At 32.2% G+C, this 23,925-nt stretch overlaps 1 protein-coding gene across 11 annotated transcripts in view; it reads left to right on the top strand.

Moving 5' to 3' along the window:
- LOC148945112 (uncharacterized) overlaps positions 1 to 23,925 on the top strand; it is a 104,166-nt gene that overhangs the window by 66,347 nt on the left and 13,894 nt on the right. The window contains exons 9-17 of one of the 11 annotated variants that reach the window (XM_089099215.1): positions 471 to 587; positions 2,758 to 2,820; positions 5,354 to 5,416; positions 11,122 to 11,184; positions 13,465 to 13,527; positions 16,040 to 16,102; positions 17,663 to 17,725; positions 19,694 to 19,756; positions 22,526 to 22,588. In XM_089099215.1, coding sequence (XP_088955341.1) covers positions 471 to 587; positions 2,758 to 2,820; positions 5,354 to 5,416; positions 11,122 to 11,184; positions 13,465 to 13,527; positions 16,040 to 16,102; positions 17,663 to 17,725; positions 19,694 to 19,756; positions 22,526 to 22,588 — 621 coding nt within the window. Of the gene's footprint in view, positions 1 to 470; positions 588 to 2,757; positions 2,821 to 5,353; positions 5,417 to 8,529; positions 8,593 to 11,121; positions 11,185 to 13,464; positions 13,528 to 16,039; positions 16,103 to 17,662; positions 17,726 to 19,693; positions 19,757 to 22,525; positions 22,589 to 23,925 lie in introns of all 11 variants that reach the window. The other 10 variants (XM_089099217.1, XM_089099216.1, XM_089099219.1 and 7 more) reach the window with 10 other exon arrangements.

Below are 23,925 nucleotides of genomic sequence, written 5' to 3'. Positions count from 1 at the left end.
AAAAGTCCTAAATAAGCAGAATCTATAAAACAGGTTTTTAAGTTTGAAAGCAACATAAATTTTGCTTAGGATGCAGGACAAATGTCGGGAAATGTCTGGGGAAGGCCCGCCATGCAAGAGAAACAAATACAAGAAAAGCAATGTTTTCCTTTTTTAAAGACATGTCTTCACAAAATGTTTAAAGTCGTAGCTAGGGTTTTCATCAGACGGGAACAACATCGACGTCTTCTCTCCCCCCACCTTCACTACCACAATATAAGCAAGAAAAAACCTCAGTTTGCCGCCCATCTCGGAGGCTGTTGCCCGGGACAGTCGTTCGCCCTTTCTCCCCCTGGCCTCGCCACTGTATTTTGGGTCTTCGAATTACAGCATTTTTATGCTTGTAAGTTCTATATCTGCGGCTAAATTTGAGTTTCCTGTTTAAATTGAAGAGTTGCACAAGGTAATTACATGATTTACTATTTTTCTAGCTGATAATTTGTGTCCATCGCTTGGCTGCTCTGATGGCTGTCGATTATCTCGAGAAGGAGGAGTATGCACTTGCCCAGATGGACAAGTTTTAACTTCTGATAATAGAACATGTAATGGTAAGGTTTTTTTTTTGCATTGTTTATATTTATTTTAATTGTTATTCATTTTAATATATACTTTGGCTCCAGTGCCTCCAGTGGCTCCAGTGCCAACAAAGGAAGGGCTCCTTTTTTTCAACATAGACAAGTTGCATAAAATATCGCATAAAAAATCGAAAACTGAAAATCACAAGCAAAATACTAAACACTACAAAAAAACAAGGAAAAAGGAAAAACAATAAGTTGAAAACAATTATTAGCACTTAATAGTAAGTAAATGAAGGGGAAAAGAAAGAAAAAAAATTTATGCAATATCTAGTCTCTTTGTTTGATTCAAGCATTCCAAAACGGCATACCGAGCCTCTTTAATGAACCGGATAACATTAATATTAAAATTATTAGCATTACTGACATTAATATTAAATTATGATATTATTAACATTAATATTAAAATATTAAAATTAATTATAACGTCATAACATCTAAAAGGAAAATCCGTCAGAACAACTAGCCATCATAACATCTACAAAAATTTATAAGTTTAGCTAATAGTAATAAGTGATTTCAATCTTCTAAGTGATTTCAACTAAAGACTTTTTGATTCACTTACAATATTATCATGACTTATTTTTATCACTGCACCTTGTTTTATCTTATGTGTCTTATCTTTCTAATCTTTTCATTCTTATGTTATGCTTCTTATTGCATTATCTGAATACAACCCATAATGGAAGTTAAATTGGTTGTTTTTCTTCAAGAGACATATAAAATGCTATTTTTAATATCTTTTGTTATAAGAATTTGTTGTAAAAGCTATGTCACTAGTGATAATGATTAGAAAATGGGAATCAAAACTATTTGATCCCGTGCCCTTGGTTGTTTGATCAGAGTAACCGCGATCCCCTCTGAAGTAGATAATGACGACGAGCCAACAGGATAGGAAAAATAGCATCAAAAATCGATTTAAATAGCACCATCTACTGTCTAGTAGTATCTGGTCTTTATTTGGAACAATCGACTTTGGTTTTCTCTCATTATATTTACTAAATTTGATTTCATACATTTTATTTTCATTCTATTTTTTGTCATTTTATTTATCTTATTTCATTTTATTCATTAACTTATTTTATTGATTTCTATTTACTTTTATTGTCTAGGTATTAAACAAATACAACTTTACGTCAATACTATGAAAGTCCGATAGTAATAATAACAAATATTTTATTACTAACTATTTTCAGCCAGAATTGTAAAAGAGCTTTGACGAATTACATCGACAGAGTTGACAAAGAAAAAATATATTAGAAACGGCCGCTATATTATCCCCCAAAAAATAAAAGGGGTAAATAAAGGGTAACCATGGTCTAAATGTTTTAAAGCTTTTAATGGAATCTTCAGATTCTGATGACGATCCAACTGAAGTAACATTTCGTCATCAAGCCACTAAGCCATTCTTCCATGCATTGAAAGTGACGTTTGGCCCTTTTCTAAATTATGGCCAATTTTTATTTCAAATTTAAGACTTCTATAAATTTCGAATTTGAATCATCACTCGAACCAGCCCTTTTCGATGTCCTAGGAACATTTGTTTGATGTGACTCTTGAAAAACAAAAACAAAAAAACAGGCGTTCGTGGACTTTCCTTCTGGTCAGGAATACAAAATCCCGCATTTTTGTAGATAAGAGTTTCAAACTTCTATAGTGGGTACTATTTCTCTAGATTTTTAAAAATATCTTTTTTTTGAAAAATCTCGACTTTCCAATATTTTCATGAGATAGTGCTCCCGTACCATGACTGGTAAATGAAAAGAAGAAAGAGAATGTGTGTACGCGATAAACAGAACCCATTCTAAAATGTGTGCAAACGAAAACACTGTTGCGAAATTTTAAAACCTTATATGTTGCCAAGTAAAAAGTCCTATGAGTGCCCTTGGGCTTAAAATACAATGTAGCAGCAATATGTTTCTGAACATGGGACATAAAAGAATTTTGCAGATGACTTTAAGAATTTGCGCGGGAAAAGCTATGAAATTTGCCAGCTAGTGTGACTTCCGCCACTCCTTGGTCAGACTTTAGTACCAGGAACTCTCATGTTTATTCCACGTAATTTGGGTCAATACTTTTATAATTAAATTAAACTTTCTGTTTTTTTTATGTTTATTTCTCTCATACATTTTTTTCTTTTTAGGTACTTCGGCTCCAGTGCCAACAAAGGAAGAGCTTCCTTTTAACCAAATAGAGAAGATGTCAAGTAAGCCCAAAGTCTATTTTCGTTGTTTTCACCTTCTTTTTTTCTTAATTTCTTAAGTCCCAGATTTTGCTTACACGTCAAGTGGGCATTTTCCGTCCCATTCAGTCCCATTATCTATCAACAAATGAAATGACATCATTTTATACAATCCCAAAAAAGAGGTTATCCCAGATTTGCCTCTCAATCACTTGGACTGTCTGTCTTGTTTTTTTACAGTTAGCAATGTCTTGATGGCTGCAAAATAATTGGTTTTAATTCAAAATCAATATTTTGCACCCCAAAATTCATCCAATCTTTTATCCCTTAATTCTTTGACTATCTACCTTAGTTCTGCCCTAGGAATGACATATGAACGGATGATAGATAGCCTTTAATTATTTTATTCAGGGAATAAACCGTACAGAGTACACTTCTTAGTCTGCAAAATACAGCATAAAAAATCGAAAACTGAAAAACACAAGCAAAATACTAAACACTACAAAAAAACAAGGAACAAGGAAAAACAATAAGTTGACAACAATTATTAGCACTTAATAGTAAGAAAGTGAAGGGGAAAGGAAGAAAAAAAATTATACAATACCTAGTCTCTTTGTTCGATTCAAATATTCCATAACGGCATGCCGAGCCTCTTTAACGAACCAGATAACATTAGTATTAAAAGTATTAGAGTAAGAAAACCCTTGTAATTTAAATTACATTTCAGTTATTTCATTTTCAAAAAAAATACACTCAAAAAGATAAAGATATAAATTCTCCTTGTCACCACAATGAAATGGGGTGTTACCATTTTGACTAACCGTCACAAGCACAAAACGTCATAACATCTAAAAGGAAAATCCGTCAGAACCACTAACCATCATAACATCTACAAAAATTTATAAGTTTAGATAATAGTAATAGGTGATTTCAATCTTTTAAGTGATTTCAACTATAAGGCTTTTTGATTCACTTACGATATTATCATGACTTTTTTTTATCGCTGCACCTTGTTTTATCTTATATGTCTTATCTTTCTAATCGTTTCAACCTTATTTTATACTTCTTATTGTATTATCTGAATACAACCCATAATAAAAGTTAAAATATTTTTTGTTTCTTCAAGAGCTTTTTATTAGAAATAGCTTTTTCTAATATCATTTGTTATAAGAATTTGTTTTAAAAGCTGTGTTACTAGTGGTAATGATTAGAAAATGGGAATCAAAGCTGTTTGATCCCGTGCCCTTGGTTGTTTGATCAGAGTAACTGCGATCCCCTCTGAAGTAGATAATGACGACGAGCCAACAGGATAGGAAAAATAACGTCCAAAAATCGATTTAAATAGCAACATCTAGTGTCTAGTAGTATCTGGTCTTTATTTGGAACAATCGACTTTGGTTTTCTCTCATTTTATTTACTAAATTTTGTCATTCATTTTATTTTATAATTTTATTTCATTTTATTTATCTTATTTCATTTTATTCAATAACTTATTTTATTGATTTCTATTTACTTTTATTGTCTAGGCATTAAACAAATACAACTTTACGTCAATACTATGAAAGTCCGATTGTAATAATAACAAATATTTTATTCCTAACTATTTTCAGCCAGAATTGTAACAGAGCTTTGACGAATTACATCGACAGAGATGACAAAGAAAAAATATATTAGAAACGGACGCTATATTATTCAAAAAATAAAAGGGGTAAATAAAGGGTAACCATGGTTTAAATGTTTTAAAGTTTTGAATGGAATCTTCAGACTCTGATGACAAGCAAACTCAAGTAACCATTTCGTCATCAAGCCACTACACCATTCTTCCAGGCATCGAAAGTGACGGGTGGCCCTTTTCGAAATTACGGCCCATTTTTTGTTTCAAATTTAAGACTTCTTTGAATGTCGAATTTAAATCATCACTCGAACCAGCCCTTTTCGATGTCCTAGGAACATTTGTTTGATGTGATACTCCTTGAAAAATATAAACAAAAAGCAGGAATTCGTGGACTTTCCTTCTGGTCAAGAATACAAAATCCCGCATTTTCGTAGATAGGAGTTTCAAACTTCTATAGTGGGTAATATTTCTCTAGATTTTTAAAAATATCTTTTTTCCGAAATAATCTCGACTTTCCAATATTTTCATGAGATAGTGCCCCCGTACCATGACTGGTAAATGCAAAGAAAAAAGAGAATGTGCGTACGCGATAAACAGAACCCTTTCTAAAATGTGTGCAAACGCAAACATAGTTGCGAAATTAAAAACCTTATATGTTGCCAAGTAAAAAGTCCTATGAGTTCCCTTGGGCTTAAACTACAATGTAGCAGCAATATGTTTCTGATCATGGGACATTAAAGAATTTTGCAGATGACTTTAAGAATTCGCCCGGGAAAAGCTATGAAATTTGCCAGCTAGTGTGACTACCCGCCTCTCCTTGGTCAGACTTTAGTACCAGGAACTCTCATGTTTATTCCACGTAATTTGGGTCAATACTTTTATAATTAAATTAAACTTTCTGTTCTTTTTATGTTTATTTCTCTCATACATTTTTATTTTTAGCTACTTCGGCTCCAGTGCCAACTAAGGAAGGGCTTCCTTTTAACCAAATAGAGAAGATGTCAAGTAAGTCTAAAGTCTATTTTCGTTGTTTTCACCTTCTTTTTTTCTTAATTTCTTAAGTCCCAGATTTTGCTTACACGTCAAGTGGGTATTTTCGGCCCATTCAGTCCCATTATCTATCAACAAATGAAATGACATCATTTTTATACAATCCTAAAAAGGGGTTATCCCAGATTTGCCTCTCCATCATTTGGAATGTCTGTCTTGTTTTTTTACAATTAGCCATGTCTTGATGCCTGCAAAATAATTGGTTTTAATTCAAAATCAATATTTTGCACCCCAAAATCCATCCAATCTTTTATCCCTTAATTCTATGACTATCTACCTTAGTTCTGCCCTAGGAATGACATATGAACGGATGATAGATAGCCTTGAATTATTTTATTCAGGGATTAAACCGTACAGAGTACACTACTTAGTCTGCAAAATATAGCATAAAAAATCGAAAACTGAAAATCACAAGCAAAATACTAAACACTACAAAAAAACAAGGAAGAAGGAAAAACAATAAGTTGACAACAATTATTAGCACTTAATAGTAAGTAAATAAAGAGGAAAAGAAACGAAAAAAGAAAGAAAAACAAATATTTTATTACTAACTATTTTCAGCCAGAATTGTAACAGAGCTTTGACGAATTACATCGACCGAGTTGACAATGAAAATTATATTAGAAACAGACGCTATATTATCCCCCAAAAAATAAAAGGGGTAGATTAAGGGTAACCATGGTCTAAATGTAAGGGTAACCATTTTGTCCTCAAGCCACTACGCCATTCTTCCAGGCATCGAAAGTGAGGTGTGGCCTTTTTCTAAATTACGGCCAATTTTTTATTTCAAATTTAAGACATCTATGAATGTCGAATTTGAATCATCACTTGAATCAGCCCTTTTCGATGTCTTATGAACATTTGTTTGATGTGATACTCCTTGAAAAACAAAAACAAAAAAACAGGCATTCGTGGACTTTCCTTCTGGTCAAGAATACAAAATCCCGCATTTTTGTAGATAGAAGTTTGAAACTTCTATAGTGGCCAATATTTTTCTAGATTTTTAAAAATATCTTTTTCAAAAAAATCTCAATTTTCCAATATTTTCATGAGATAGTGCCCCCGTACCATGACTGGTAAATGCAAAGAAGAAAGAGAATGTGTGTACGCGATAAACAGAACCCATTCTAAAATGTGTACAAACACAAACACTGTTGCGAAATTTAAAACCTTATACATTGCCAAGTAAAAAGGCCTATGAGTACCCTTGGGCTTAAACTACAATGCAGCAGCAATATGTTTCTGAACATGGGACATAAAAGAATTTTGCAGATGACTTTAAGAATTTGCGCGGGAAAAGCTATAAAATTTGCCAGCTAGTTTGACTACCCGCCACTCCATGGTCAGACTTTATTACCAGGAACTCTTATGTTTATTCCACTTAATTTGGGTCAATACTTTAATAATTAAATTAAACCTTCTGTTCTTTTTATGTTTATTTCTCTCATAAATTTTTTTCTTTATAGCTACTTTGGCTCCAGCGCCAACAAAGAAGCTTCCTTTTTCAACACTGAGAAGTTGTCGAGTAAGTCTAAAGTCTATTTTCATTGTTTTCACCTTCTTTTTTTCTTAATTATTTAAGTCCCAGATTTTGCTTACACGTCAAGTGGGCATTTTCCGTCCCATTCAGTCCCATTATCTATCAACAAATGAAATGACATCATTTTTATACAATCCTAAAAAGGGGTTATCCTAGATTTGAGAATCACTAGTGATAATGATTAGAAAATGGGAATCAAAGCTATTTGATCCCGTGCCCTTGGTTGTTTGATGAGAGTAACCGCGATCGCCTCTGAAGTAGATAATGACGACGAGCCAACAGGATAGGAAAAATAGCGTCTAAAAATCGATTCAAATAGCACCATCTAGTGTCTAGTAGTATCTGGTTTTTATTTGGAACAATCGACTTTGGTTTTCTCTCATTTTATTTACTAAATTTTATTTCTTTCATTTTGTTTTATAGTTTTATTTCATTTTATGTATCTTATTTCATTTATTCATTTACTTATTTTATTGATTTCTATTTACTTTTATTGTCTAGGCATTAAACAAATACAACTTTACGCCAATACTATGAAAGTTCGATTGTAATAATAACAAATATTTTATTACTAACTATTTTCAGCCAGAATTGTAAAAGAGGTTTGACGAATTACATCGACAGAGTTGACAAAGAAAAAATATATTAGAAACAGACGCTATATTATTCAAAAAATAAAAGGGGTTGATAAAGGGTAACCATGGTTTAAATGTTTTAAAGTTTTGAATGGAATCTTCAGACTCTGATGACGAGGAAACTCAAGTAACCATTTCGTCATAAAGCCAGTGCGCCATTCTTCCAGGCATCGAAAGTGACGTGTGGCCCTTTTCGAAATAACGGCCAATTTTTTATTTCAAATTTAAGACTTCTATGAATGTCGAATTTGAATCATCACTCGAACCAGCCCTTTTCGATGCCATTTGTTTGATGTGATACTCCTTGAAAAACAAAAACAAAAAAACAGGCATTCGTGGACTTTCCTTCTGGTCAAGAATACAAAATCCCGCATTTTTGTAGATAGAAGTTTGAAACTTCTATAGTGGCCAATATTTCTCTAGATTTTTAAAAATATCTTTTTTTCAAAAAAAATCTCAATTTTCCAATATTTTCATGAGATAGTTCCCCCGTACCATGACTGGTAAATGCAAATAAGAAAGAGAATGTGTGTACGCGATTAACAGAACCCATTCTAAAATGTGTACAAACACAAACACTGTTGCGAAATTTAAAACCTTATACATTGCCAAGTAAAAAGTCCTATGAGTGCCCTTGGGCTTAAACTACAATGCAGCAGCAATATGTTTCTGAACATGGGACATAAAAGAATTTTGCAGATGACTTTAAGAATTTGCGCGGGAAAAGCTATAAAATTTGCCAGCTAGTTTGACTACCTGCCACTCCTTGGTCAGACTTTATTACCCGGAACTCTCATGTTTATTCCACTTAATTTGGGTCAATACTATAATAATTAATTTAAACCTTCTGTTCTTTTTATGTTTATTTCTCTCATAAATTTTTTTCTTTTTAGCTACTTTGGCTCCAGCGCCAACAAAGAAAGGGCTTCCTTTTTTCAACATTGAGAAGTTGTCGAGTAAGTCTAGAGTCTATTTTCATTGTTTTCACCTTCTTGTTTTCTTAATTTCTTAAGTCCCAGATTTTGCTTACACGTCAAGTGGGCATTTTCCGTCCCATTCAGGCCCATTATCTATCAACAAATGAAATGACATCATTTTTATACAATCCTAAAAAGGGGTTATCCCAGATTTGCCTCTCAATCACTTGGACTGTCTGTCTTGTTTTTTTACAATTAGCCATGTCTTGATGCCTGCAAAATAATTGGTTTTAATTCAAAATCAATATTTTGCACCCCAAAATCCATCCAATCTTTTATCCCTTAATTCTATGACTATCTACCTTAGTTCTGCCCTAAGAATGACATATGAACGGATGATAGATAGCCTCGAATTATTTTATTCAGGGATTAAACCGCACAGAGTACACTACTTAGTCTACAAAATACAGCATAAAATATCGAAAACTGAAAATCACAAGCAAAATACTAAACACCACAAAGAAACATGGAAGAAGGAAAAACAATAAGTTGACAACAATTAGCTCTTAATCGTAAGTAAATAAAGGGGAAAAGAAAGAAAAAAAAAATATACAATATCTAGTCTCTTTGTTCGATTCAAATATTCCAAAACGGCATACCGAGCCTCTTTAAGGAACCAGATAACATTAATATTAAAATTATTAGAGTAAGAAAACCCTTGTAATTTAAATTACATTTCAGTTCTTTCATTTTCAAAAAAAATACACTCAAAAAGATAAAGATATAAATTCTCCTTGTCACCACAATGAAATGGGGTACTACCATTTCGACTAACCGTCACAAGCACAAAACGTCATAACATCTAAAAGGAAAATCCGTCAGAACCACTAACCATCATAACATCTACAAAAATTTATAAGTTTAGATAATAGTAATAAGTGATTTCAATCTTTTAAGTGATTTCAACTATGAGGCTTTTTGATTCACTTACGATATTATCATGACTTTTTTTTATCACTGCACCTTGTTTTATCTTGTGTGTCTTATCTTTCTAATCGTTTCAGTCTTATTTTATACTTCTTATTGCATTATCTGAATACAACCCATAATAGAAGTTAAAATATTTTTTTTTTCTTCAAGAGCAAAAGCTTTTTCTAATATCATTTGTTATAAGAATTTGTTGTAAAAGCTGTGTTACTAGTGATAATGATTAGAAAATGGGAATTAAAGCTGTTTGATCCCGTGCCCTTGGTTGTTTGATCAGAGTAACCGCGATCCCCTCTGAAGTAGATAATGACGACGAGCCAACAGGATAGGAAAAATAACGTCCAAAAATCGATTTAAATAGCACCATCTAGTGTCTAGTAGTATCTGGACTTTATTTGGAACAATCGACTTTGGTTTTCTCTCATTTTATTTACTAAATTTTATGTCATTCATTTTATTTTATAATTTTATTTCATTTTATTTATCTTATTTCATTTTATTCAATAACTTATTTTATTGATTTCTATTTACTTCTATTGTCTAGGCATTAAACAAATACAACTTTACGTCTATACTATGAAAGTCCGATTGTAATAATAACAAATATTTTATTCCTAACTATTTTCAGCCAGAATTGTAACAGAGCTTTGACGAATTACATCGACAGAGTTGACGAAGAAAAAATATATTAGAAACGGACGCTATATTATTCAAAAAATAAAAGGGGTAAATAAAGGGTAACCATGGTTTAAATGTTTTAAAGTTTTGAATGGAATCTTCAGACTCTGATGACAAGCAAACTCAAGTAACCATTTCGTCATCAAGCCACTACACCATTCTTCCAGGCATCGAAAGTGACGGGTGGCCCTTTTCGAAATTACGGCCAATTTTTATTTCAAATTTAAGACTTCTTTGAATGTCGAATTTGAATTATCACTCGAACCAGCCCTTTTCGATGTCCTAGGAACATTTGTTTGGTGTGATACTCCTTGAAAAATAAAAACAAAAATCAGGAATTCGTGGACTTTCCTTCTGGTCAAGAATACAAAATCCCGCATTTTTGTTGGTAGGAGTTTCAAACTTCTATAGTGGGTAATATTTCTCTAGATTTTTAAAAATATATTTTTTCCGAAAAAATCTCGACTTTCCAATATTTTCATGAGATAGTGCCCCCGTACCATGACTGGTATAGGCCTATGCAAAGAAGAAAGAGAATGTGTGTACGCGATAAACAGAACCCCCTCTAAAATGTGTGCAAACGCAAACATAGTTGCGAAATTTAAAACCTTATATGTTGCCAAGTAAAAAGTCCTATGAGTGCCCTTGGGCTTAAACTACAATGTAGCAGCAATATGATTCTGAACATGGGACATTAAAGAATTTTGCAGATGACTTTAAGAATTTGCGCGGGAAAAGCTATGAAATTTGCCAGCTAGTGTGACTACCGCCACTCCTTGGTCAGACTTTATTACCAGGAACTCTCATGTTTATTCCACTTAATTTGGGTCAATACTTTAATAATTAAATTAAACTTTCTTTTCTTTTTATGTTCATTTCTATCAAACATTTTTTTCTTTTTAGCTACTTTGGCTCCAGCGCCAACAAAGAAAGGGCTTCCTTTTTTCAACATTGAGAAGTTGTCGAGTAAGTCTAGAGTCTATTTTCATTGTTTTCACCTTCTTTTTTTCTTAATTATTTAAGTCCCAGATTTTGCTTACACGTCAAGTGGGCATTTTCCGTCCCATTCAGTCCCATTATCTATCAACAAATGAAATGACATCATTTTTATACAATCCTAAAAAGGGGTTATCCTAGATTTGCCTCTCAATCAGTTGGACTATCTGTCTTGTTTTTTTTTTTACAATTAACTATGTCTTGATGCCTGCAAAATAATTAGTTTTTATTCAAAATCAATATTTTGCACCCCAAAATCCATCTAATCTTTTATCCCTTAATTCTGCGACTATCTACCTTAGTTCTGCCCTAGGAATGACATATGAACGGATGATAGATTGCCTTGAATGATTTTATTCAGGGATTAAACCGTACAGAGTATACTACCTAGTCTACAAAATACAGCATAAAATATCGAAAACTGAAAATCACAAGCAAAATACTAAACGCCACAAAGAAATAAAGTCTCCTTGTCACCACAATGAAATGGGGTTCTAACATTTCGACCAACCGTTACAAGCACAATACGTCATAACATCTAAAAGGAAAATCCGTCAGAGCCACTACCATCATAACATCTACAAAAATTTATAAGTTTAGATAATAGTAATGAGTGATTTCAGTCTTTTAAGTGATTTCAACTAAAGGCTTTTTGATTCACTTATGATATTATCATGACTTTTTTTTTATCGTTGCACCTTGTTTTATCTTATATGTCTTATCTTTCTAATCGTTTCAGTCTTATTTTATACTTCTTATTGCATTATCTGAATACAACCCATAATAGAAGTTAATTTTTTTTTTCTTCAAGAGCAAAAGCTTTTTCTAATATCATTTGTCATAAGAATTTGTTGTAAAAGCTGTGTCACTAGTGATAATGATTAGAAAATGGGAATCAAAGCTGTTTGATCCCGTGCCCTTGGTTGATCAGATCAAAGGTTGTTTGATCAGAGTAACCGCGATCCCCTCTGAAGTAGATAATGACGACGAGCCAACAGGATAGGAAAAATAACGTCCAAAAATCGATTTAAATAGCACCATCTAGTGTCTAGTAGTATCTGGACTTTATTTGGAACAATCGACTTTGGTTTTCTCTCATTTTATTTACTAAATTTTATGTCATTCATTTTATTTTATAATTTTATTTCATTTTATTTATCTTATTTCATTTTATTCAATAACTTATTTTATTGATTTCTATTTACTTTTATTGTCTAGGCATTAAACAAATACAACTTTACGTCAATACTATGAAAGTCCGATTGTAATAATAACAAATATTTTATTCCTAACTATTTTCAGCCAGAATTGTAACAGAGCTTTGACGAATTACATCGACAGAGTTGACGAAGAAAAAATATATTAGAAACGGACGCTATATTATTCAAAAAATAAAAGGGGTAAATAAAGGGTAACCATGGTTTAAATGTTTTAAAGTTTTGAATGGAATCTTCAGACTCTGATGACAAGCAAACTCAAGTAACCATTTCGTCATCAAGCCACTACACCATTCTTCCAGGCATCGAAAGTGACGGGTGGCCCTTTTCGAAATTACGGTCAATTTTTTATTTCAAATTTAAGACTTCTTTGAATGTCGAATTTGAATCATCACTCGAACCAGCCCTTTTCGATGTCCTAGGAACATTTGTTTGGTGTGATACTCCTTGAAAAATAAAAACAAAAATCAGGAATTCGTGGACTTTCCTTCTGGTCAAGAATACAAAATCCCGCATTTTTGTTGGTAGGAGTTTCAAACTTCTATAGTGGGTAATATTTCTCTAGATTTTTAAAAATATATTTTTTCCGAAAAAATCTCGACTTTCCAATATTTTCATGAGATAGTGCCCCCGTACCATGACTGGTAAATGCAAAGAAGAAAGAGAATGTTTGTACGCGATAAACAGAACCCTTTCTAAAATGTGTGCAAACGCAAACATAGTTGCGAAATTTAAAACCTTATATGTTGCCAAGTAAAAAGTCCTATGAGTGCCCTTGGGCTTAAAATACAATGTAGCAGCAATATGTTTCTGAACATGGGACATAAAAGAATTTTGCAGATGACTTTAAGAATTTGCGCGGGAAAAGCTATGAAATTTGCCAGCTAGTGTGACTACCGCCACTCCTTGGTCAGACTTTAGTACCAGGAACTCTCATGTTTATTCCACGTAATTTGGGTCAATACTTTTATAATTAAATTAAACTTTCTTTTCTTTTTATGTTTATTTCTATCATATATTTTTTTCTTTTTAGCTACTTTGGCTCCAGCGCCAACAAAGAAAGGGCTTCCTTTTTTCAACATTGAGAAGTTGTCGAGTAAGTCTAGAGTCTATTTTCATTGTTTTCACCTTCTTTTTTTCTTAATTATTTAAGTCCCAGATTTTGCTTACACGTCAAGTGGGCTTTTTCCGTCCCATTCAGTCCCATTATCTATCAACAAATGAAATGAAATCATTTTTATACAATCCTAAAAAGGGGTTATCCTAGATTTGCCTCTCAATCAGTTGGACTATCTGTCTTGTTTTTTTTTTTACAATTAACTATGTCTTGATGCCTGCAAAATAATTAGTTTTTATTCAAAATCAATATTTTGCACCCCAAAATCCATCCAATCTTTTATCCCTTAATTCTGCGACTATCTACCTTAGTTCTGCCTTAGGAATGACATATGAACGGGTGATAGATTGCCTTGAATGATTTTATTCAGGGATTAAACCGTACAGAGTATACTACCTAGTCTACAAAACACAGCATAAAATATCGAAAACTGAAAATCACAAGCAAAATACTAAACGCCACAAAGAAATAAAGTCTCCTTGTCACCACAATGAAATGGGGTGCTAACATTTCGACCAACCGTTACAAGCACAATACGTCATAACATCTAAAAGGAAAATTCGTCAGAGCCGCTACCATCATAACATCTACAAAAATTTATAAGTTTAGATAATAGTAATGAGTGATTTCAATCTTTTAAGTGATTTCAACTAAAGGCTTTTTGATTCACTTATGATATTATCATGACTTTTTTTTATCACTGCACCTTGTTTTATCTTATATGTCTTATCTTTCCAAACGTTTCAGTCTTATGTTGTACTTCTTATTGCATTATCGGAATACAACCCATAATAGAAGTTAAAATAGTTGTTTTTTTTTTCTTCAAGGGACATATGAAAAGCTTTTTTTAACATCTTTTGTTATAAGAAAATTTATATTTTCAAAAAAATTACACTCAAAAAGATAAAGATATAAAGTCTCCTTGTCACCACAATCAAATGGGGTGCTACCATTTCGACTAACCGTCACAAGCACAAAACGTCATAAAATCTAAAAGGAAAATCCGTCATAACATCTACAAAAATTTATAAGTTTAGATAATAGTAATAAGTAATTTCAATCTTTTAAGTGATTTCAACTACAAGGCTTTTTGATTCACTTACGATATTATCATGACTTTTTTTTATCGCTAATGATTAGAAAATGGGAATCAAAGCTGTTTGATCCCGTGCCCTTGGTTGTTTGATCAGAGTAACCGCGATCCCCTCTGAAGTAGATAATGACGAAGAGCCAACAGGATAGGAAAAATAGCGTCAAAAAATCGATTCAAATAGCACCATCTAGTGTCTAGTAGTATCTGGTTTTTAATTGGAACAATCGACTTTGGTTTTCTCTCATTTTATTTACTAAATTTTATGTCATTCATTTTATTTTATAATTTTATTTCATTTTATTTATCTTATTTCATTTTATTCAATAACTTATTTTATTGATTTCTATTTATTTTTATTGTCTAGGCATTAAACAGATACAACTTTACGTCAATACTATGAAAGTCCGATACTAATAATAACAAATATTTTATTCCTAACTATTTTCAGCCAGAATTGTAACAGAGGTTTGACGAATTACATCGACAGAGTTGACAAAGAAAAAATATATTAGAAACAGACGCTATATTATCCCCAAAAAAATAAAAGGGGTAGATAAAGGGTAATCATGGTCTAAATTTTTTAAAATTTTGAATTGAATCTTCAACCTCTGATGACGAGCCAACTGAAGTAACCATTTCGTCATCAAGCCACTACGCCATTCTTCCAGTCATCGAAAGTGACGTGTGGCCCTTTTCTAAATCCCGGCCAATTTTTTATTTCAAATTTAAGACTTCTATGAATGTCGAATTTGAATCATCACTTGAACCAGCCCTTTTCGATGTCCTAGGAACATTTGTTTGATGTGATACTCCTTGAAAAACAAAAACAAAAAAACAGGCATTCGTGGACTTTCCTTCTGGTCAAGAATACAAAATCCCGCATTTTTGTAGATAGAAGTTTGAAACTTCTATAGTGGCCAATATTTCTCTAGATTTTTAAAAATATCTTTTTCAAAAAAATCTCAATTTTCCAATATTTTCATGAGATAGTGCCCTCGTACCATGACTGGTAAATGCAAAGAAGAAAGAGAATGTGTGTACGCGATAAACAGAACCCATTCTAAAATGTGTACAAACACCAACACTGTTGCGAAATTTAAAACCTTATATGTTGCCAAATAAAAAGGCCTATGAGTGCCCTTGGGCTTTAACTACAATTTAGCAGCAATATGTTCCTGAACATGGGACATAAAAGAATTTTGCAGATGACTTTAAGAATTTGCGCGAGAAAAGCTATAAAATTTGCCAGCTAGTTTGACTACCCGCCACTCCTTGGTCAGACTTTATTACCCGGAACTCTCATGTTTATTCCACTTAATTTGGGTCAATACTTTAATAATTAAATTAAACTTTCTTTTCTTTTATGTTCATTTCTATCAAACATTTTTTTCTTTTTAGCTACTTTGGCTCCAGCGCCAACAAAGAAAGGGCTTCCTATTTTCAACATTGAGAAGTTGTCGAGTAAGTCTAGAGTCTATTTTCATTGTTTTCACCTTCTTTTTTTCTTAATTATTTAAGTCCCAGATTTTGCTTACACGTCAAGTGGGCATTTTCCGTCCCATTCAGGCCCATTATCTATCAACAAATGAAATGACATCATTTTTATACAATCCTAAAAAGGGGTTATCCTAGATTTGCCTCTCAATCACTTGGACTGTCTGTCTTGTTTTTTTTACAATTAGCCATATCTTGATGCCTGCAAAATAATTGGTTTTAATTCAAAATCAATATTTTGCACCCCAAAATCCATCCAATCTTTTATCCCTTAATTCTATGACTATCTACCTTAGTTCTGCCCTAGGAATGACATATGAACGGATGATAGATAGCCTTGAATTATTTTATTCAGGGATTAAACCGTACAGAGTATACTACTTAGTCTACAAAATATAGCATAAAATATCGAAAACTGAAAATCACAAGCAAAATACTAAACACCACAAAGAAACAAGGAAGAAGGAAAAACAATAAGTTGACAACAATTATTAGCACTTAATAGTAAGTAAATGAAGGGGAAAAGAAAGGAAAAAAAGAAAGAAAAACAAATATTTTATTACTAACTATTTTCAGCCAGAATTGTAACAGAGCTTTGACGAATTACATCGACCGAGTTGACAAAGAAAATTATATTAGAAACAGACGCTATATTATCCCCCAAAAAATAAAAGGGGTAGATTAAGGGTAACCATGGTCTAAATGTTTGAAAGGTTTGAATTGAATCTTCAGACTCTGATGACGAGCCAACTGAAGTAACCATTTTGTCCTCAAGCCACTACGCCATTCTTCCAGGCATCGAAAGTGAGGTGTGGCCTTTTTCTAAATTACGGCCAATTTTTTATTTCAAATTTAAGACATCTATGAATGTCGAATTTGAATCATCACTTGAATCAGCCCTTTTCGATGTCTTAGGAACATTTGTTTGATGTGATACTCCTTGAAAAACAAAAACAAAAAACTGGCATTCGTGGACTTTCCTTCTGGTCAAGAATACAAAATCCCGCATTTTTGTAGATAGGAGTTTGAAACTTCTATAGTTGCCAATATTTTTCTAGATTTTTAAAAATATCTTTTTTTCAAAAAAATCTCAATTTTCCAATATTTTCATGAGATAGTTCCCCCGTACCATGACTGGTAAATGCAAATAAGAAAGAGAATGTGTGTACACGATTAACAGAACCCATTCTAAAATGTGTACAAACACCAACACTGTTGCGAAATTTAAAACCTTATATGTTGCCAAATAAAAAGGCCTATGAGTGCCCTTGGGCTTTAACTACAATTTAGCAGCAATATGTTTCTGAACATGGGACATAAAAGAATTTTGCAGATGACTTTAAGAATTTGCGCGGGAAAAGCTATAAAATTTGCCAGCTAGTTTGACTACCCGCCACTCCATGGTCAGACTTTATTACCAGGAACTCTTATGTTTATTCCACTTAATTTGGGTCAATACTTTAATAATTAAATTAAACCTTCTGTTCTTTTTATGTTTGTTTCTCTCATAAATTTTTTTCTTTTTAGCTACTTTGGCTCCAGCGCCAACAAAGAAAGGGCTTCCTTTTTTCAACACTGAGAAGTTGTCGAGTAAGTCTAAAGTCTATTTTCATTGTTTTCACCTTCTTTTTTTCTTAATTATTTAAGTCCCAGATTTTGCTTACACGTCAAGTGGGCATTTTCCGTCCCATTCAGGCCCATTATCTATCAACAAATGAAATAACATCATTTTTATACAATCCTAAAATGGGGTTATCCCAGATTTGCCTCTCAATCACATTGACTATCTGTCTTGTTTTTTTTTGTTTTTTTTTTTACAATTAGCCATGTTTTGATGCCTGCAAAATAATTGGTTTTAATTCAAAATCAATATTTTGCACCCCAAAATCCATCCAATCTTTTATCCCTTAATTCTATGACGATCTACCTTAGTTCTGCCCTAGGAATGACATATGAACGGATGATAGATAGCCTTGAATTATTTTATTCAGGGATTAAACCGTACAGAGTACACTACTTAGTCTACAAAACACAGCATAAAATATCGAAAACTGAAAATCACAAGCAAAATACTAAACACCACAAAGAAATAAAGTCTCCTTGTCACCACAATGAAATGGGGTGCTACCATTTCGACTAACCGTTACAAGCACAAAACGTCATAACATCTAAAAGGAAAATTCGTCAGAACCGCTAACCATCATAACATCTACAAAAATTTATAAGTTTAGATAATAGTAATGAGTGATTTCAATCTTTTAAGTGATTTCAACTATGAGGCTTTTTGATTCACTTACGATATTATCATGACTTTTTTTTATCACTGCACCTTGTTTTATCTTATGTGTCTTATCTTTCCAAACGTTTCAGTCTTATGTTGTACTTCTTATTGCATTATCGGAATACAACCCATAATAGAAGTTAAAATAGTTGTTTTTTTTTTCTTCAAGGGACATATGGAAAGCTTTTTTTAACATCTTTTGTTATAAGAATTTGCTGTAAAAGCTATGTCACTAGTGATAATGATTAGAAAATGGGAATCAAAGCTATTTGATCCCGTGCCTTTGGTTGTTTGATGAGAGTAACCGCGATTGCCTCTGAAGTAGATAATGACGACGAGCCAACAGGATAGAAAAAATAGCGTCTAAAAATCGATTCAAATAGCACCATCTAGTGTCTTGTAGTATCTGGTCTTTATTTGGAACAATCGACTTTGGTTTTCTCTCATTTTATTTACTAAATTTTATTTCATTCATTTTGTTTTCATTCAGTTTTATGTCATTTTATATATCTTATTTCATTTTATTCATTTACTTATTTTATTGATTTCTGTTTACTTTTATTGTCTAGGCATTAAAAAAATACAAGTTTACGTCAATACTATGAAAGTTTGATTGTAATAATAACAAATATTTTATTACTAACTATTTTCAGCCAGAATTGTAAAAGAGGTTTGACGAATTACATCGACAGAGTTGACAAAGAAAAAATATATTAGAAACAGACGCTATATTATTCAAAAAATAAAAGGGGTAGATAAAGGGTAACCATGGTTTAAATGTTTTAAAGTTTTGAATGGAATCTTCAGACTCTGATGACGAGGAAACTCAAGTAACCATTTCGTCATAAAGCCAGTACGCTATTCTTCCAGGCATCGAAAGTGACGCGTGGCCCTTTTCGAAATAACGGCCAATTTTTTATTTCAAATTTAAGACTTCTATGAATGTCGAATTTGAAAAATCACTCGAACCAGCCCTTTTCGATGTAAGCCCTTTTTCGAAACAGGTTTATGAGTGCCCTTGGGCTTAAACTACAATGTAGCAGTAATATGATTCTGAACATGGGACATTAAAGAATTTTGTAGATGACTTTAAGAATTTGCGCGGGAAAAGCTATGAAATTTGCCAGCTAGTGTGACTACCCGCCACTCCTTGGTCAGACTTTAGTACCAGGAACTCTCATGTTTATTCCACGTAATTTGGGTCAATACTTTTATAATTAAATTAAGCTTCCTGTTCTTTTTATGTTTATTTCTCTTATACATTTTTTTCTTTTTAGCTACTTTGGCTCCAGTGCCAACAAAGAAAGAGCTTCCTTTTAACCACATAGAGAAGATGTCAAGTAAGCCCAAAGTCTATTTTCGTTGTTTTCACCTTCTTTTTTTCTTAATTTCTTAAGTCCCAGATTTTGCTTACACGTCAAGTGGGCATTTTCCGTCCCATTCAGTCCCATTATCTATCAACAAATGAAATGACATCATTTTTATACAATCCTAAAAAGGGGTTATCCCAGATTTGCCTCTCAATCACTTGGACTGTCTGTCTTGTTTTTTACAATTAGCCATGTCTTGATGCCTGCAAAATAATTGGTTTTAATTCAAAATCAATATTTTGCACCCCAAAATCCATCCAATCTTTTATCCCTTAATTCTATGATTATCTACCTTAGTTCTGCCCTAAGAATGACATATGAACGGATGATAGGTAGGCTCGAATTATTTTATTCAGGGATTAAACCGCACAGAGTACACTACTTAGTCTACAAAATACAGCATAAAATATCGAAAACTGAAAATCACAAGCAAAATACTAAACACCACAAAGAAACAAGGAAGAAGGAAAAACAATAAGTTGACAACAATTATTAGCACTTAATAGTAAGTAAATGAAGGGGAAAAGAAAGGAAACAAGAAAGAAAAACAAATATTTTATTACTAACTATTTTCAGCCAGAATTGTAACAGAGCTTTGACGAATTACATCGACAGAGTTGACAAAGAAAATTATATTAGAAACAGACGCTATATTATCCCCCAAAAAATAAAAGGGGTAGATAAAGGGTAACCATGGTCTAAATTTATTAAAGTTTTGAAGTTTTGAAATCACAAGCAAAATTCTAAACACCACAAAGAAACAAGGAAGAAGGAAAAACAATAAGTTGACAACAATTATTAGCCATTAATAGTAAGTAAATAAAGGAGAAAAGAAAGAAAAAAAAATTATATAATATCTTGTCTCTTTGTTTGATTCAAGTATTCCAAAACGGCATACCGAGCCTCTTTAATGAACCAGATAACATTATTATTAAAATTATTGGCATTACTGACATTAATATTAAATTATGATATTATTAACATTAATATTAAAATATTAAAATTAATTATAACGTCATAACATCTAAAAGGAAAATCCGTCAGAACAACTAACCATCATAACATCTACAAAAATTTATAAGTTTAGCTAATAGTAATAAGTGATTTCAATCTTCTAAGTGATTTCAACTAAAGACTTTTTGATTCACTTACAATATTATCATGACTTATTTTTATCACTGCACCTTGTTTTATCTTATGTGTCTTATCTTTATAATCTTTTCATCCTTATGTTATGCTTCTTATTGCATTATCTGAATACAACCCATAATAGAAGTTAAATTGGTTGTTTTTCTTCAAGAGACATATAAAATGCTTTTTTTAATATCTTTTGTTATAAGAATTTGTTGTAAAAGCTATGTCACTAGTGATAATGATTAGAAAATGGGAATCAAAAATATTTGATCCCGTGCCCTTGGTTGTTTGATCAGAGTAACCGCGATCCCCTCTGAAGTAGATAATGACGACGAGCCAACAGGATAGGAAAAATAGCGTCAAAAAATCGATTTAAATAGCACCATCTACTGTCTAGTAGTATCTGGTCTTTATTTGGAACAATCGACTTTGGTTTTCTCACATTATATTTACTAAATTTTATTTCATTCATTTTATTTTCATTCAATTTTATGTCATTTTATTTATCTTATTTCATTTTATTCATTAACTTATTTTATTGATTTCTATTTACTTTTATTGTCTAGCCATTAAATAAATACAAGTTTACGCCAATACTATGAAAGTTCGATTGTAATAATAACAAATATTTTATTACTAACTATTTTCAGCCAGAATTGTAAAAGAGGTTTGACGAATTACATCGACAGAGTTGACAAAGAAAAAATATATTAGAAACAGACGCTATATTATCCCCCCAAAAATAAAAGGGGTAGATAAAGGGTAATCATGGTCTAAATGTTTTAAAGTTTTGAATTGAATCTTCAGACTTTGATGACGAGCCAATAGAAGTAACCATTTCGTCATCAAGCCACTACGCCATTCTTCCAGGCATCGAAAGTGACGTGTGGCCCTTTTCTAAATTACGGACAATTTTTTATTTCAAATTTAAGACTTCTATGAATGTCGAATTTGAATCACCACATGAACCAGCCCTTTTCGATGTCCTAGGAACATTTGTTTGATGTGATACTCCTTGAAAAACAAAAACAAAAAAACAGGCATTCGTGGACTTTCCTTCTGGTCAAGAATAGAAAATCCCGCATTTTTGTAGATAGAAGTTTGAAACTTCTATAGTGGAAAACATTTCTCTAGATTTTTAAAAATATCTCTTTTTCGAAAAAATCTCAATTTTCCAATATTTTCATGAGAAAGTGTCCCCGTACCATGATTGGTAAATGCAAAGAAGAAAGAGAAAGTGTGTACGCGATAAACAGAACCCATTCTAAAATGTGTGCAAACACAAGCACTGTTGCGAAATTTAAAACCTTATGTGTTGCCAAGCAAAAAGGCCTATGAGTTCCCTTGGGCTTAAACTACAATGTAGCAGCAATATATTTCTGAACATGGGACATAAAAAAATTTTGCAGATGACTTTAAGAATTTGATCGGGAAAAGCTATGAAATTTGCCAGCTAGTGTGACTACCCGCCATTCCTTGATCAGACTTTATTACCAGGAACTCTCATGTTTATTCCACTTAATTTTGGTCAATACTTTAATAATTAAATTAAACTTTCTGTTCTTTTTATGTTTATTTCTCTCATACATTTTTCTTTCTTTTTAGCTACTTTGGCTCCAGTGCCAACAAAGGAAGGGCTTCCTTTTTTCAACATAGAGAAGTTGTCAAGTAAGTTGAAAGTCTGTTTTCTTTGTTTTCACCTTCTTTTTTTCTTAATTTCTTAAGTCCCAGATTTTGCTTACACGTCAAGTGGGCATTTTTCGTCCCATTCAGTCCCATCATCTATCAACAAATGAAATGACATCATTTTTATACAATCCCAAAAAGGGGCTATCCCAGATTTGTCTCTCAATCACTTGGACTATTTGTTGTTTTTTTTTACAATTAGCCATATCTTCATGCCTGCAAAATTTATAAGTTTAGATAATAGCAATAAGTATATAACAGCTTTGAATCAAATTTTGGCTATATATTTGCACATCACGGGGGTGCAGCAAGGTGCCCGACCAGAGTTGTGGCTACTGACCTGTCGTGTATTTTTGGAGAAATCAAAAATAAATTTGAGGCATATTCCTCGGGAATTAAAAAATTTTCTAAGTTTAATCCATACTGGAGCCTTAATAAGTCGCTGCATGTAATAGACTCTCTTGCTTCAGTTTCAGCCAAAAGAGTGGACTCGTTTGATTTCACGACATTATATACAAATTCACCCATTAATTTAGTATTTATAAATTTAAAAAAGATTATTAAGAAAGCTTTTCTTTTGTCTAATTTGCCGTTTTTAAAAATTGATGCGTATAATAAGAAGGCGAGATGGACTAATTATTTTAATAGTAACACTAGCTCAAGATGTTATAGCCTAGATACGATTTTTGATCTACTAGAATTTGTTCTATTTAATACTTATATAAAATTTAATGGTTATCTATATAAACATAGTAATGGAATTCCTATGGGGGGGTAATGCCAGTCCAGTTATAGCGGACCTATTTTTAAATTATTTAGAATATGATTATATGATGGATAAAAAGAATCCAAGTAACATAAAGTATTTGCTCTCAAATAATAAAAGATATTTAGATGACCTTCTGGTGATAAATTGTTTAAATTTTTTAGAGATTTCTAGTAAAATATATCCACCAGAGTTAAAGCTGGAATCCAGTATTGGAAATGGCAAATATGACCATTTTCTAGATTTAGAAATTAATGTGGCACCTAATAATACAGTAATTTTTAAAATATGTAATAAAACAGACGATTTCAATTTTGAAATAGTTAATTTTCCATTTCCAAAAAGTAATATTCATTCGAATATAACATATTCATCTTATTTTTCCCAACTTTTTAGATATGCAAGAATTTGTACTAATTACATCGATTTTAGAAATAGATGTATGTTGCTTAGAAAAGAAGCTAATCGTAAGAGGTTTTTCCGCCAATAAACTTGCTTGGCAATTTAAAAAGCTTTGTTTTAAGTATAATCAGCTTTAACAGAAGTATAATAA

The sequence above is a fragment of the Artemia sp. Qi Xiang Cuo genome, chromosome 13, assembly GCF_049724085.1.
Source record: "Artemia sp. Qi Xiang Cuo chromosome 13, ASM4972408v1, whole genome shotgun sequence".
NCBI lineage: Eukaryota > Metazoa > Arthropoda > Branchiopoda > Anostraca > Artemiidae > Artemia > Artemia sp. Qi Xiang Cuo.
The sequence above is the reverse complement of the archived record's forward strand: the minus strand, read 5'-3'. Positions and strand labels throughout refer to the sequence as shown.